This window comes from Lampetra planeri, chromosome 17 (genome assembly GCF_965212315.1).
Source record: "Lampetra planeri chromosome 17, kcLamPlan1.2.h2, whole genome shotgun sequence".
In the NCBI taxonomy this organism is placed as follows: Eukaryota; Metazoa; Chordata; class Hyperoartia; order Petromyzontiformes; family Petromyzontidae; genus Lampetra; species Lampetra planeri.
Genome location: NC_136123.1, coordinates 9,818,332 through 9,834,699, shown reverse-complemented (window position 1 = coordinate 9,834,699; position 16,368 = coordinate 9,818,332). Strand labels below are relative to the sequence as shown.

Below are 16,368 nucleotides of genomic sequence, written 5' to 3'. Positions count from 1 at the left end.
TCCATCACACCACAACCCCCACCCATCACACCCACCACACCACAACGACCCACCCGCCACACCCACCACACCACAACCCCCACCCATCACACCTACCACACCACAACCCCCACCCATCACATCCACCACACCACAACCCCCACCCATCACATCCACCACACCACGACCCCCACCCATCACATCAGCCACGCCACAACTGCCAGAAGCCATGCCACTCCACCAACCACTTTACAATCCTCAATCCCACCTCGCACAACCTCCAACACCAAAGGTACGGAGTTCCCGCAAGGGGCCCCAGCAACTTTCCCACCACTTCTGCAGCGATGACACCACCCCGCGAAAAACGTGAGCCGCCAGTTCGCCGCTGCTTGCTTCGTCTCCAACAATTCGGCTCCACCTGCCCATCCTCTGCTGCACCACTGTTTCCCTGTCAAGCCACACTAGGGGAATGGCCATACAACCTGGCAGTCCTCGCACATATTCAAAGGCAAGAGCTGTTTTTTGGTGTTTTTATGTTTGGCCTTCGAGGCTTACATGATCATATGATCACCGTTTCGTATCTCATTGAGATTATTTGACTTGTGGCAAAGAAAGGGCGCCACATTGGCGAGATGTGGTATACAGGAGGTCGCGGGTTAATCTCGACCCTTTTCTCCCTGTGGTCGTGTGGATTTTTCTCTGGGTCCTCCGTTTTCCTCCACATTTAGAAACGAGATTAGAGTATATGGCTGCTATACATTTCCACGTGATTAGCCACTTCAATGTGTAATGCGAGTGTAAGCGGGGTTTCGCTGCTCGGTTCTGGGCCAATCATACGGTCCAGGGTATTGGGGGGCGGGGCCCCGTATGGGGGCGTATGTGAAGGTCCGCCGCTCACCTCCGGTCCAATCGGATGCGAGGTGAGCAGGGGCGGATCCTAAGGGCGGAGCCAGCAAGGCGCTATGCGGAGGTCGGATCTGGAAGGTTCGGTGAAGGGCGTGGTGAGAGAGAGGAGACAGGATCACGTGGTGAAGGGAATATAGGTGGGATCCCGGAAGGGCTCCGGGTCAGTTGGTGGAGTCACGAAGCTGGACCACGTTGGGTGGCCGGAGGGGATCCGCGCCATCAGCCACGTGGCTGGAGGAGCGTCATTCGGTTTCGGACACTGTCTTTCCGACAGCCCTGTTCTTCACCTGAGGACGGCTGCTTGCGTTGTGGCCGAAACGTCGTGAGAATTGTATTTTATTATGTTTTATTTTTATTATTTTGTTATTTCCCTTCTACGTGACTTTACCGAAAGAACCAAGAAGAAAGACAATATATTGCTGTCAAGACAGTTGCTGGAGCTCAAAACAAATAGCTGCACTGCTGAACGCCGAGGATGTAATTAATTCGGTAAAATATTCTATTAACCCGGTAGATAAGATGGAACAACTATGAACTGTTAAATTTTATTTGGTTAATAACATCTTTCCAATGATTGCTCAATTTGTATCCGTCTTCTCAGTTGAAGTTATGTTTATATATCTGGATGGCTTCATAAACAAATCTCTGATGGTAGCAAGACGGCTTGCAGAGTACCGTGGTTTCGGAGAAAACAATATCATGAGAGCCCACAGCGTTATAGCAATGATCAGCAACGGCGGAGGAATTAATTCTGCCATGTTTCAGATCTGACTTATGCTCACGGATCCGGTCAGAGACATGACGTTTCGTTTCCCCAATGTAACAATCACCACAGATGCAACTTAGTTTGTAGACTCCAGGGTATTGCAAGTCAAGAATGACATCCTTCACAGATGGGATTAGATCACGGATTTTGTGTACTGTACTGAATCGGACCTGGATCTTGTGTTTGTTTAAGATTTTGGCAATATTTTTGGTAACGCCTGCTATGTATGGTAACGTGATGGTTTTGATTGGCGTCTCAGGGGTTTGTTTCTCCATGGTTGGAGAGACAGCTTTGCGGATAATACGGTCCGAGTATCCATTCATCTTAAGGGCCTGGTGTCCGTGTTCCAGTTCACTGGTTAGGTGGTGTTGGTCAGAAATGCAGTGGGCCCTATGGTACAGGGTTTTGATGAGGGAATTCTTCTGTGTCGGATGGTGGTGGGATTCAGGTTTCAGATAGGAATCAGTGTCCATCAGGCCTCTTCTCAAACAAACATCCAGGAATGGTAGCTTACCATCATTCTCCACTTCCATGGTGAACTTGATGGATGGGTGTATAGAATTTATGTGGTTGAAGAATTGGTTCAATGCTGGTTGGCCATGTGGCCAAACCTTCTTAACTCCGGCATCTCTCCCACTTTAGTAAAAAAAAATCGTGCTGTGGTTGTCACACCTGATGATGATTGCTTGTGTTGCAATCGAAACGTCGTGATTTATTTATTTTTATTTTATTATGTTTATTCTCATTTTTGTATTTGTTTCACCTACGTGACTCTACCGAAAGAACCAAAGAGTATGGATTCTTGCAGTCACGAAAACTTTAAATCTAAAATGTTTAGGTCATTAACTGACGGTGTTTATAAACCAGTTGAAAAATGCATTGATATTTACTTACTAATAGCTATTATAAGTGAGTGTCTTGGCTGATAATTGAAAACTATCTCATGTGAATGATCTCTGTGTTTGATGGCAGGTTATTCGTGCATGTGCAAGCCTCGCTTTAGGTTGACAAATGACAAAGGTGGACCCATCACGTGTGAAGCGTGTGAAACAAATGTGAGTAGAATCTGACCACACTTCACTCCACCACAGTTAAACTCTAAACACGCACAATAAGACGTAATTTGTTTCTTAAATACTGTAGTTCTTTCTAAGAGTGTACTGACCACATCACTGTTGTGTAACATTGTTACTGCCAATTAATATTTTTTTAAACCAAGTGCAGTGAAATGAATAATTGTATACACTAACTTTAGACTCATACTAGACTACAGCTTTCAACTTTTGAACAATTTTCACTTAAATCTGTAAAATGTCAGAGCCAAAGCACTATGACTTAACCAAGTTAATGAACATTTGGTGGCCATATTACTGCGTTGGCAGTAGTGCACAAGGGCAATTGACAAAAAACCTCACCACATTGGTCAATAACACTGCCTTAATTAATAGCGCATACATTACATGCTTTGATTTATGTTTTCTTAATGTTCTATGAAGAAGGGCCGTCACCGGAACCGTTGCCTATTATATACTTTTCCTATTAAGGCAGTGCTATTTATGAATGTTGAGTTTTTAATTGTTTAAGGATTGAAATGTCCAGGTGGCTAGTTGAGTGGAAGTCTGATCTGGCTAACACTGCTTAAACCCTCACTTGAAATGGACTCGTCTACCTGTGATAAAAAACATCAAGATCTTATGATGGTATCAACCCAGTAAGCAATGACTGTACAAAAAAAGATGTGAACACACAGGCATGGGTTTGTTTCAGTAACAAGACACATAGCAAAGAATACAATTTGCGTTTGTCGATCTGTCGTCCTTCTGGACCATTGGTTTCCAGCAGCTGTTTAAGCAACTGTTTAAGCAACAGACACGATACTAGTCTTGATTTTCTGAGTCTCATCACCACGGAGCCCACTCAATGCAATATTTATGTCATGGGCAGCTCTTGCCTGCCACAAATGCTGCTGGAAACATGGGAAGTTGAAGGTTTACAGCTGGTAAACTTAATTATATGTATTGTTGTGAAACAAGCCCTGGTATGTTTATTTATGCATTATTCAAAAAGTATGTTTTTTTATTACCCACAGTCCATTGTGTTTAACTCAATTCAGCCGACCTCTAATAGTTGTAATTACAGAGTATATTTAGTGAGTGACAGGTAAAATGGCAGTTTTGAGTTCAAGTCCCTGTTACTAGTTCACTCACCTCATCATCACTGAGGTCAATAAAATATAAACTGTTTTGTGATCTTCATGGGACCTCCTTTGCCAGTACCAAAATATGAGAATAGGTTTTCCCCTTTTTTCTGGCAACAAAAACAGATGTTAAGATGTTTAAACAGCAAACTGAAACCTTTTTCAAGGAATCATGTCTGCATTAACCACAATACTGTTTGCATTCTGATCACAAGTATTGTGGTTAATGCAGACATTATTCTTTGTAAAAGGTTTCAGTTTGGTGTTTTAACGTCTTAACACCTTTTTTGTTGCCGGAAAAAAGGGGAAAACCTATTCTAATGTTTTGTGATCATTCATTAGTTGGTCGTTTACAAAAAAGTTGTCCATTCTCATGCGAATCTTGAATTTATGCTAAAGGCCCAGAGCTACCAGCAAGGATAAGTGCCTCTCCAATGTTCATTTAAGCAGGAAGATACTTTGACTTTGTACTGAAATTACATGATGTGGTGAATTGTCTGACAACAATCATGTAAAACATAATGGATATCCTCTTCCCATCATTGTCGTGCAGAAAACTGTGAGCCAAGATGGCAGGATGTGCATTGCATGTCCAGATGCTTTTCTGAATATAACTGATTATACCTGGAAGTGTAAGGATCAAGCTATTCTAGGTAAACGATCTTTTTTCTCCCTATTTAATTCCATGCTTATACTTTGAGTTGTATATGTTGCCTTTCAGATAATTGGCTTAGCGTTGTAGTTTTCAACGATATTTAGTTATACAGACATATCCCGGTTTACACCCACGATTAATTCCTGAAAACCAGAACATACATAGAAAGTACTTAAATCGAAGCAAAGAGATGGGATGGTGCATCATGACATGGTACAGAACCTAAACAGAGGATGCTCAGTTCCGTCTTGCGCATCCATTGTGTGCACCTGTTAGTGTGAAAAGTAAGTGTATATTAATGTCGCCGTGCAACCTAAACGATGTGGGTCCTCATGTTAAAGTTCGTAAATCGCGAGTACATTAAGGAGAGGTATCACACTACGTAAATCTGGATTGGGTATGAATAAGTTAAGTGTGTTATAGCGAAAGTACGTAAAGCGAGAGGGCTTAAATCGGGATATGACTGTACGAGCAACCTGTTCATTCTCTGGAAGGGACAGTCTATCCATCCATCTCAGCCAGCTAGCCAGCAACAGCAACAGCATAGCCAGCAACACTTTTACTGATAGAGATTCATCTCCCCGACTTTGGGGCCGTCCATAAATGACGTCACGCGATTTTGGACGATTTTTGACCCCCCCCCCCCCTCGTCACACGACGTCACAAAAAGTCAGACCCTCCCTCAAATATGACGTCACAAAGCTCTGCCTCCCCCCCCCCAAAAAAAAAAAAACATGCTTGAAATCGCTTTAAACTATTGTCATTGTAGTGCGTATTTAATGTGCCGCTGCACTCTGATGTTGTAGGAGAAAACATTTCTTAAAAAGTCTATTTATTCAAGTAGAACGTGTTGTCTATATTTATTTAAAGTTGTGCATTTTGATGTGACGTCATATTTCTCAACCCACACATTGTCACAAATGTCTGACCCCCCCTCCCACTAGGTGCATGACGTCATTTATGGACGGCCCCTTTCTTTTGAATTCTCTCTTCCACATATCCAATTTTATCTCAAATGTACGCTTTGTTTCTGTTTCTATGTCTCTATTCCTCTGTCCCCTCTTCTACCTCCCACTCTATATTTCTCCCTCTCCCTACACTGCATATCACCCACTTCTCCCCCACCCTATCTCTCTCTTTGTTTCTCTCTCTTAACTCTCACGCTCACTCTCCTTATTCTCATGTCTCCCTTTCCCATCTCAGTCTCTCCTGCCTCTCCCAAATCTGCCCTGCCACTGTGGTCGCTTTCCCTCACCCTCTTTCCACTTTGCTGTCTCTCTCTTTCCTCTCCGTTTGATGCCCTTTCAGTCTCTCCTCGCATTATTTCTCTCCCTCTCCATCACTTCCTCCTCTAGCTCCCTCACCTCCCTCCTCTGTCACCCTCCCTCTCCACCTTCATCGGTCTCCCTCCCTCGCCGCACTCTTTCTCCTCTACTCCTCCCTCACCTCCCTCCTGTATCTCCCACCCTGCCTCACCTCCCTCTCTCTTCCCCAGCTCCCTCTATCTCCCTCCCGCACCCTCTCCTTCTCTCTCTTCTCTATCACAATTGTGCACGACAGCCGGGATGGAGGGTGGATGGGAAGGAGTCGTAACGTCAGCAGGCACAAATCCAGCTCAATGCTGTGGGATATGGGCGACGTCATCACGCATATGTGCCTTTGCGTTGTGACGTCATCACTGCACAGGCTTGCAGAACCCAGTCAGACAGGAATCCACCAAGGCATCCAGCCAATACACTTTTTTCTAATATAGTCATTAAGTTGTTTGAGTAACAAGTGTAAACCCCCTAAAAAACAATCAAGTAAAATCACTGCGTTGTGCGATCTGTTAAAATGCATTCTACATGGTCATCATCTGTCCATGTGGCGCTGCGGTTAGAGCTGTCGACTCATTCAGAAAGTTGAAAGTTCTGGTCATGTGTCAGCTCTTTCCCGTTGAGGCTTATAACATGAATACCCCTGTATGGGAGACCAACAGTGGTTGTCAAATGGAGAGACTGGTTCCCGTCATGAGAATGCGTAATATCCGCCATAAAGCACATTTGAATAGAGACACTGACTTTACATTATTATTTCTTCCACAAACAAATACTATCACACTCACAACTGCAGTGGTTGTCATGCTATATACTGGTACTAGCCAGCAGAATGTGAAATCTCTCATTATTGACTCTGGAAATAATCAAAGATGACCACCTCTCCATGCTCATTTGAACGGTGAAACTTAAGTTTGAATGCCACAATCCGTGTGATAAGCGTTTTGTGCTTTCCTTTTATTGATCAGTGGAGCGAGAACAGAATGGAAGTCAACTCACTGAGGCACGCTGCATTTCTTGCCTGAATGACACAGTCCCAAACTCGCAGGGTAACATGTAAGCAATGCCTTAATACGCATACAGCTCACCATCCCAGTCTCACCACCTATCTTCAAATCCCACGATGCTCACTTTGTTATTGAAAAATGCAACCTGAACTCTGCCCCCTCCTGCACGCACGCAGGTGTATACGGTGCGGAGACACATTTTTTAATGCGACAAGCAACAACTGCACGTGTGTTAATGTCAAAGGAGGACTATGTCTGGATTCGAAAACGTCTCGCACAAATATTCAGGTAAGAATACGACTTATGTATTTCCTTACGTGTCTTTAAACGCAAAAGTCTAGGTTTAGTGAATTATTGAGAAGCACTATGCACAGTGAAAACAAAATACAATAAAAAATTATCTGGGCAAGAGCCAATCAGTGTTAATCGTCTATTATGATCAATGCTTTGGTCACATAGCAAGCCACGGACCTGTATATAAGCCGGACCTCTGAAGGGTCCGGCTCGGTCATCTCCAAGCCGAAGACCGAGGACGGAGCTGAAGATAGGGCCCTGTACCCCAAACTCCGCTGTCCTTCTAAGGGCCGGAGCTGAGTGAGGCCAGTGGCCAAGACCCAGAGATCTTGGCACGGTCGGGTCAGCGTAGCCTCCCCTAGGGCCCCTAGCCGGAGGGCTAAGAATTAGAGTGGTCCCAGCGTTAGGCGACAGTATAGCCCGGAGGCCATACCTCCCCAGGTATCGGGTGAAAGGGGCCATTACCCCTTTGTGTTAGGAACTCTGCAGTCAGAGCAGTTAAATAAATATTGCGTTGCCTCACGGAAGTTCTCCTCTGGTTATTGACCCACTACACTAGTACAGCACACCAACTTGAGTACGACGTTTCGCCAGTAATTACAACTAGCATCATCAGGCTACAGCCAGATTTGTGTTTGGGTTGCTTTTTCGTTTAACAAAGAAAATGTATTTGCTGTACAAGACATTTGGTGTTGCAGTTCCATTGCATGTATGTATGTTGAACTTATTTTGCATCATACTTAGTCAACCATGCTAATTGTAAGTGGGGGGGAAGGGAATTGAAGCCATAAGACAGTCTAATTTGTGTAATTTCACATGAAAAAACTCACAAAATGGTTCACACATTCATCACGATCACGATTTTTTTATTCCTTTAACAAGGGTATTAAAAGTCATGCTAAAGTTATGAAACTGGTAAAAAAAAACTGCCACATTTTTCATCTTGATAAAATAACTTGTGGTTTCAGGTGCGACAATTATGTCAACACAAAAACGTGTCACTTGAAGGATGGTCTAGAAAAATAGAGTTGAGCTAAATGCCTGTAATCAAGATAGCAGACTAGAGTGAAACTATCACCCTAAGCTAAGCATGGTTGAGCCTCGATGGGGCTTGGATGGGAACAAACTGCATGATGGGTAATATCGGTTGTGGGATACAACAGAGGGCAGTGCAGAAAATGCATTATTTCTACGATCCTCCTGCACTGATCAGTGTGATGAAGTATAGTCAAATAACTGCCATGACCTGCATGGCATGGTGAGGCCCTCATCCTGCAGTGAATTAACAAAAGGGTTGTAAAAGTGCATTATGTATACCAAACAGTTCACGTGCTGCTTCTATACACAGTTGTATATACTTGTCCTGTTGAGTGTGTCAAATGTTAATTGTAATTAGTTGATGTAATGCTGCGTCGTTCAATTAAAACTTTGTTTTCCCCTTTTCAGATATCCTCACAATGGTTTACAGACAATTATGATGCTGCAAAGGTTGCCTGCGAGGTGAGTACACCACCGTTAAACGTCATCTGATGTTTCATTGCAGAGTGAGGCAATCCCGAGATGGAATGAAATTGAACATTGTTGAACATATTTTCGCTGTCATTGTGCCAGATAGGGTTGCAGTTCGAGCATTTAACTCGCAGTCAGAAGGTTGCCAATTTAATTCCCGGTCAGGGGTCAAGCCAGCCCTATAATCCCGCAGTGCTCGATAAAATGAGCAGGACTTTGTTGGAAGGTAACAGCGGTCAACCGATGGAAAGACTAATTCCCATCGTGGGAATGTGGAATTTCCACTACTATTTCAAAAACGTAATTCACTAGATTTGTGAAAAAATATGTGAATTTAATTTTGTTTGTAATAATTTACGATTCACGATGAATGTAAATTATATGAATATACGAACACACGACAATACAAATGAGAGAGTAAAGGAGCGAAATAATTATTGAATTGATTGATGGCCCTGAATTTTCACAGTTCATTGATTCACTGGGGGAAGGTGTAAATGGTTACATGCTTAGAATACACTTGCTTGAAAATCTCTTGAATTATTACACAATTCATAAGGAGTGCATCTGGACTGGTTTTTACAATCGTTTCATCAACAGTCAAGCTTGCTTGAACCAATTCTGGTGAGTTACCTGATCGTTTTAGGGAAAGAACCCTTTCGGGTAAGATATGGGTCCTAGTTTGATACGAAACTTTATAATACATAACAGAGAATAACAATTAGGCATTGTTGCTGATAATATCAATCACAATAAATAAATGCATCTTTTTAATATGTGAAGAGACAAATATGGCAAGGAAGCATGATGTATTGTGTTATTAACATTGATAATGGCGCTTAATTATTATATTGTATAATGGTGGGTGGCTGGTGATTCCTGGGTTCAATCCCCAGTATTTCAGCAGTGTTTGCTTCGAGCTGAACCACTCAGCCACATCGAATTCAAAGGTTCGCTCATAGCAGCAGCAGCAGCATGAATGGCACGGCTTCTAAAAGTTTTTAAAGCACAAGTGCCCTTGCCATTGGCGTGTTGCTTTGTATAACACTGTAATTTTTGTGCAGCAACACCAAAACCGGACTGCCTGCCAAGCACTGGGCAACATGTGTGTTATGTTCATGAACTTTGGGGACTTGAATACGGATTGCTATAATTTTTTCGTCACTGGGACCCAAACCTGGTGAGAACAAGAAGTATGGGCTGAAGCTCTTCCGCCTTCACGTGTTTGGTGCTGTTGTGCTTGAATAGGTGCTGAAATGTAATGATTTTGTGTTCTTTTTTTACTGGCTTTGTACGTGATACATGACCGGTGGCATGGTGCTGTGATTAGAGTGCATAACTCACAATCACAAGGTTGTGAGTTAAGTCGCCATCAAGGGATGTCAGTGCAGCTCTTCATCTCCTCCCGTGATAGATGAAATCAGTAGCACTTTTTGGGAAGTCAACATTGGCTTGCCCCATGGATCGACTGGTTCCTGCCGGATGATTGTGGCGTCTTTCACCACTGTCACATGCTCGCTTGAACAAGGGAGATCATTTGTATTCTTGGGTCTTTCGGTAAAGCCACGTAGATCGATCAAATAATATATATTTTTTAAATAATAAAAATAATAACAATATCACTAGAGATAATTTTATCTTACTTATTGTACATGTTTGTACAACAGGACAAGCCCAACACCCTGAGCTGATTTTTCACAGCTCATTACCCAGACCAGTAACAGTGCTTTGCCATCCAACCTCCATTGGCTTTCATAATAAAAAGTGGTATGGCTAAGTATTTTCTCACATTAGCATCACTAACCCAGCTTCTCTCTACCTTCCATCTATTACCTGTGCCCCACTCCCCCCTCCCTCTCTCCTTGCCTCCCCCTGTCTCACAGCACGGCAGCCAACGCTGCAGCATCCTGTACCATTGACATGCTAATTTTCTCATGCTCCGCCCACTTACCCCTGGGATTGAGCCCACCAAAACCCTTTATAAGCTCTTGTTGTTAGCAGATCTTTCTCCTAAATCAGCAGTTGTCCTGCTGTATCGGTTCCGCATGATGGCGGTCGCTTGTGTTGCGATCGAAACGTCGTGATTTATTTTATTTTATTTCTACATACGTGACTTTACCGAAAGAACCAAAGAGTATGGCTAAGTATGTCAATGTGATACAGAAAAAGATGGACGGTGTGAAATGCGTGGACGTGATTCGATGGATGCAACAATAAATGGCAAAGCAATACAAGTGATGAAAAGAATTGCCGTTTTCTCAATGTAAAATTATGCAGTTTTTTTAATAGGCTTACAGTTCATCAATTAAATCCAAATGTTGCCAATACTTTAATGGCATTTAGCCATCAAGGTAAATAAAATGTTGTCAATCTTTTTAAGTCCGTAAATACTTGTGGTTTTGCTTTAACACAGGCGGGCACGCGTGTGACTCTTCACATGCATAGATGGACGCACGTGCACTATCGGAAAATTATGGCTCGGATGTTTTCTGTCTTTGATTGTGGATCGGACCCCTCCTATTGTCACAGGATTGCGAACCGCCCGTGGATTTACTACCCGAGTGATTTCGCAGCCACCGTGCTCACATCCACCGATTTTCCCGTGGTCTTCTCTCTGCGGGGATCAGGGGTTCGTGAGTCGCATCGCTAGAGCACATTGAATGTCAGCGGATGTGTGCGTATTAAGGATGTTGGGTGCTGCTGCTGCTGTTAGAGCGCTCGACTCAACGATCAAAGAGGTTGTGAGTTCAAATCCCCATAGGGGATTGACTCAGCTCCTCATCTACCCCTTGGGGTAGATACATTGAGTAGCACCTTTTGGGAAATCACGCATGCTGCCTTGGTAAAATAGCACACTCAATCCAGGGGTCACAAGTTCATTACATCCCCCTTCCCTTTGTCCACCCAGCAGTATTAGTTGATCGGAAGGTCACGTGTAATGGGTAAAGTGTGGGGACTCCCACCTTTTCTAAGAGATCTGGTCGGTGTGGAAGAGTAGGCCAAGCAATTGCAGGGCTGCACCTTTACCTTGTTTTACCTTTGTGGGAAGTTAACAATATTTGTCTTGTGAATATTTTGGCCCCTGCCACGTGATTTTAGAATTTCCTCCGCCAAGCTGCCATTTACGGCTGAGTACTATCCCATACTAGTTTGAGCACGGGCGGAGACACTTTGACCTATTTTGCTGTGAGATCTTTTATTAAACCAGGCGAGATCCCATTGAATTACTCATCTCATGTTCGAGGAATACTTAATACAAATATAATAACAATATTGGCATAGTGATATAACTTTTAAAAATAACAGCATTAAACAAGAGGACCGTGCACGATAGTTTGTGATGTGTCTCCACTTGCTCTTAGAATCTTTAATAACTTGCATTAGTTATTGGCTGGCTGTTTTAGATGTTGGTATTTATACTGAATCCTAGTAGTTTTATTGTGATTATTCACGTGCTTGTGGTGTCTTACTGTGTGCATACACTAAATATTGTCGACAGCACCCTGAAGAATATTGACCTTTGCCACTTAAACACATTCCTGCGGAGGGAGCTGGTAGGAACGTTGGGTTGCTCGGTCAATGGCCAGGGTCAACGGCGGCGTGGTGTATTCAGCAAATATGGCCGACTGTGAGGGCGGGCACAAGCCGGCGTGAGTAGGTTAAACGTTGAGTTTTATAAGGGCACCACGGGGTGACCAGCCCCTCCCCACCCAGCCCCACCCCTCCCACCCCCCACCCAGCTCCTCCCCACCCTCCCCTCCCCACCCCACCCTCCCCACCCAGCCCCTCCCCACCCTCCCCTCTCCACCCAGCCCCACCCCTCCCATTTTTGGATGCAGGATGGACGGAAATAATAATCCCCTGTGGGCTGGTGTAACCAGGAGGTTCCTACCATTATAAGGAATCAATAAGTAGTGGCTCATGCTGTGTTCCATTTGTGTTTATATAGCGCCTTACAACCTAGAGACTTAATTCATTTTTTCTGTCTGTGCCAGGAGAGCAAACTGCAGCTGATGTTGGGTATGTATGACATTCGTGGGAAATTCTTGGGATACAAACTGGCTGTTGGCGGCCTTCTGCAGGTGAGAAGGTGAACCATTGACTTGGTGTTGCTTTAAACTATCCATTGTTACTCGGTGGCTATATGGCTTGTAATGGCATGGTGGTGAAAGCACTGCACTACAGCGAATGGATAGGTTTAACTCTTCCCACGGTGGTTTACCGTTTTTTCCCGCATATAACCCACGGCGTATACCACTTTTTACAAACAAAACAAGACCCTGCGGGGTATATGGAGGTGCGGGCTATCCCAAAAATATTTTACACGTGTGACGTCATAACTCGTTTACATTTTTTCATGGTAGGACTATCCACTATGCAACACTTTCCTTTGACTAAAGCACTGCTGACTAAACCACTCACACTAAAATTGCACATTATCACGTTTTAAATTAATTGTTTGTACAATTAAACGACAATGTTTGAAGTGCGCGCACTTTGTTTACCGGCGACGGGAGAGCTGGGGGGAGAGAGGTGGGGGGAGAGAGAGGTGGGGGGTTGGGGGGTGGGGCAGCTGGGGGGAGAGAGGTGGGGGGCGAGGCGACAGCGTTACCGTAGTGCCGCTATTATCTGCGCAGTGCGCAATCTACCAGTGCGAAAACTGTACTTATCTACCAGTTATGTGCTACTTATTTATTGGATGTTTACTTTCGTTACTTATTTACTGTTTTAAATTCACTCGTTTCCGGTTAGTTTGTTTTCTTTGTGCACGTTATGATTTTAATATTAACAATTGATAGTGGAATGTATTACAAATGTAAACTTTGTATTAATATGATGGAATTGAGCTGCGGTAACGACGTTAAAGATACGAATGCATGCGGGGTATATGGAGGTGCGGGATATCTGAAATTTGTTTTTACACAAAACGCTATTTTTGTGGGGTATATGCGTCTGCGGGTTATATGCGTATACGGGCTATATGCGGGAAAATGCGGTACATGCTGTGCTACAGCCTCTGTTGCTTAGGTACAATCTCTGGCCATCGTCATTTATGCACTACTAATCGGTATGCTGGATTTATCCAGCTGGCTGGACTCAGAGATGTAAAGGTCAAGAGGTGAAATCTCCTCCAAGGATCTGGCGAGCCTTTTGTCCCTCCAGGGCCAATGCAATGTTGTAACTTTGTGTGCATTAAAAAGTGGTCATCTTCTGGAGAGATGGGCCCACATGATGGAAATTAGGAAGTTCCACCTCTAATTCAGAAATTAAACACTGCCTCGTGCTCATATGATCACAATTTGAATTTACCTTGAATGGGTTTTAATTTTGAATTTAGTTTTCTATCTACGTGACTTTACCGAAAGAACCAAGAATATGGCTAAGATAGTTTGAAGTCGCGTCAGTCTGTCTGCATAATTAACAGTGTTCAGTATATGGACAATAATGTGTGTTGTTTCCCCAAGTGTCTGACATGTGTTTTCTGGTCTGGTCTTCACACACAAACAGCTGTGCCCCGGCACCCTAACCCGCCTGGATGCGGCGTACACCTTCGGCACGGCCTACGCACAGTCTGTGAGTAACGTGTCTCCTCAGGTCTTCATGCGTCCTCTGTGTTAGTGTGTATATGCTATACTCACTTTGTATGTGTCCGATTGTGTGTGTTTTATACCCATCTGCCAGTGCACTCTGTCGAGGACAACTCTACAGGAACTCTTCCCGGAGCCAATTTTTTACGATCCCTACGTGCAGTTCACACAGGGCGGGAAGAAATATATGTATGCGCTGCCAGTCCTCAATGCCAACCTGCAAATAGGGAGCGCAACTCCAAACAAACGTAATGTTCAATTCACGAGACTCCCACATCTTTGAATGAGACTAATACACCACTCCAAACTTCTGATCCCTCCACTGACTGTTCACTCCTGGATAAGCCACAATATCCTTCATGGCTGATTCTGTGACCACATTATATTTTACTGCCCCCTGTTCCAGCAATTAAAGTCTCTTGCCAACCCCTACGGTTGACCACTCAATTGGAAGCTGTTCTTTCATTTGTACTCTGCCCCCCCCCGGTTCAATACTTCTTTTTTTTTAAAACTCAGCTTTAAAATGCATAGCTGATGCAGGTTGTAAACGTTGGAAATGGTGAGAAAAAGGTGGCCAGTCATGGTTTTGGTGACACCAGCACCTTGGTGCTTTATCAGCCATACGACATTCTGACCACATTGCCACCCCATGTGCCTTACCAGTCTTCGTAAGTGCTCACTTCCAACACCCCCCTTTACAGAGTGGAAGGCTGAAAGGGAAAGTGTTGTCTTTGCATTTGTATATGTAACTTGCAGAAAGCGATCAAACTCAGTGGAGGCTGATGCGGCGATTTTTTCTGGTGGACGCTTGGACTAATTCAAACGCCATAAACTACGCCAGTTCCATCACCATCTCGTGAGTTTACACGCCCAACGTGCCTATTTCTAAAAGGAATATGCAGCGCATCACCCATTACCAAATCAGCATCCATCCACAGCAGTGCGCTAATTTAATTTGACCACGAATGCTTTTGCAGCCGCTTATAAGCCACGTGTTTTTCCCAGGTGGAGCCGTGTGTTGAGCATTTATTCTCCCGCGCTTTCACCACACACTACTGTGGATGCCTTCAACTCCTGAAGACACCCGCGGCAGTGCGTGGCGAAAACGCGACAGAGGAATTGCTACCCGACCTGCAAAAGGGCACTTGGATTGGAGCAGTGTGCGAGTTCAAATCCATTCCTAAAAATAAAACATTACAGATACGTTCCTGAAACTCTCTATAATTCATCCTTAGCTGCAAATAGACACGAGGAGTTTGAAATCCCCCCAGCGTGCCTATCTCAATTGGATTAATATGTCCAGCCATCACCATGCACCTTGCATATGGAAGATATTTAGTAAGAGGAATAATGGAATCCTTGTTTGGTTCATATTTTGGCTGTGGATAATTGTGTGTTGAGGCCGCAGGGTTAGTGTGTGAGTGTGTTGAGGCAACGAGTTGGTGTTCATCCCATGGGTTAGTGTTCAGATTGTGGCTTTCTTCTTAAGCTTCATGTACAGACAGTGTTTGTCTTGTGGAGAGACAGACCACCACTGTCATAAGAATGTGGGATGTTTACCGGTGGATCATTGTGGGCTTTTTGTGTGTTTCTGCCAGAATCACGATGCCGACCAACAGTGCCAATGGAACAATCTACCCTCCCCTCATCACAGTGGAGTACACTAGCGTCAGTAAGACTTCAAATGACAGTTTAAAGGTATTTTTATTCTTTTTAATTTTTTCAACAATTTACCACCTAATTTACTAGCACTTAATGCAATGTTATTCTATCTTCCTTTTAGACTCCCTACATTGCATAGTAATGAATGCTTATCTGGGCATCAAAAGCCGGTATACACTCGCTTTTGTTTATATTGTAACAGTGTGAATGAGTGACAGTTTTTCATAGCAATAAGCCATCTCCAGTGAGATTCTAAGGTCGAATATTGGTTTCTGTCACTTGAGCTTTCTAGTGGAGTGACATTAATGGTTTCAGTCCAGTCACCAATAACCGCACAAAAAAAACAATAGGTAATTTAGATTTTCTGCTGATTTGGCCTTGTGCAGCTATAAAGTGTAATACGTGTATCTGATATGTAGCACCATCAGGTTTTGAGCGAAAGATATCGATATGAAGTGACTTCAGCAATAGTTATGTACGCCATGTTCT

At 43.7% G+C, this 16,368-nt stretch overlaps 1 protein-coding gene across 2 annotated transcripts in view; it reads left to right on the top strand.

The window, feature by feature from the left end:
- The window catches only part of TMEM67 (transmembrane protein 67), a 34,594-nt gene that overhangs the window by 1,482 nt on the left and 16,744 nt on the right, over nt 1–16,368 (top strand). Inside the window, exons 2-13 of one of the 2 annotated variants that reach the window (XM_078602091.1) lie at nt 2,624–2,706; nt 4,402–4,501; nt 6,788–6,875; nt 7,003–7,114; nt 8,567–8,620; nt 9,694–9,809; nt 11,159–11,258; nt 12,625–12,711; nt 14,138–14,203; nt 14,312–14,465; nt 14,974–15,073; nt 15,816–15,915. In XM_078602091.1, the coding sequence (XP_078458217.1) occupies nt 2,624–2,706; nt 4,402–4,501; nt 6,788–6,875; nt 7,003–7,114; nt 8,567–8,620; nt 9,694–9,809; nt 11,159–11,258; nt 12,625–12,711; nt 14,138–14,203; nt 14,312–14,465; nt 14,974–15,073; nt 15,816–15,915 (1,160 nt within the window). The remainder of the gene's footprint in view (nt 1–2,623; nt 2,707–4,401; nt 4,502–6,787; nt 6,876–7,002; nt 7,115–8,566; nt 8,621–9,693; nt 9,810–11,158; nt 11,259–12,624; nt 12,712–14,137; nt 14,204–14,311; nt 14,466–14,973; nt 15,074–15,815; nt 15,916–16,368) is intronic. The other variant, XM_078602092.1, reaches the window with a different exon arrangement.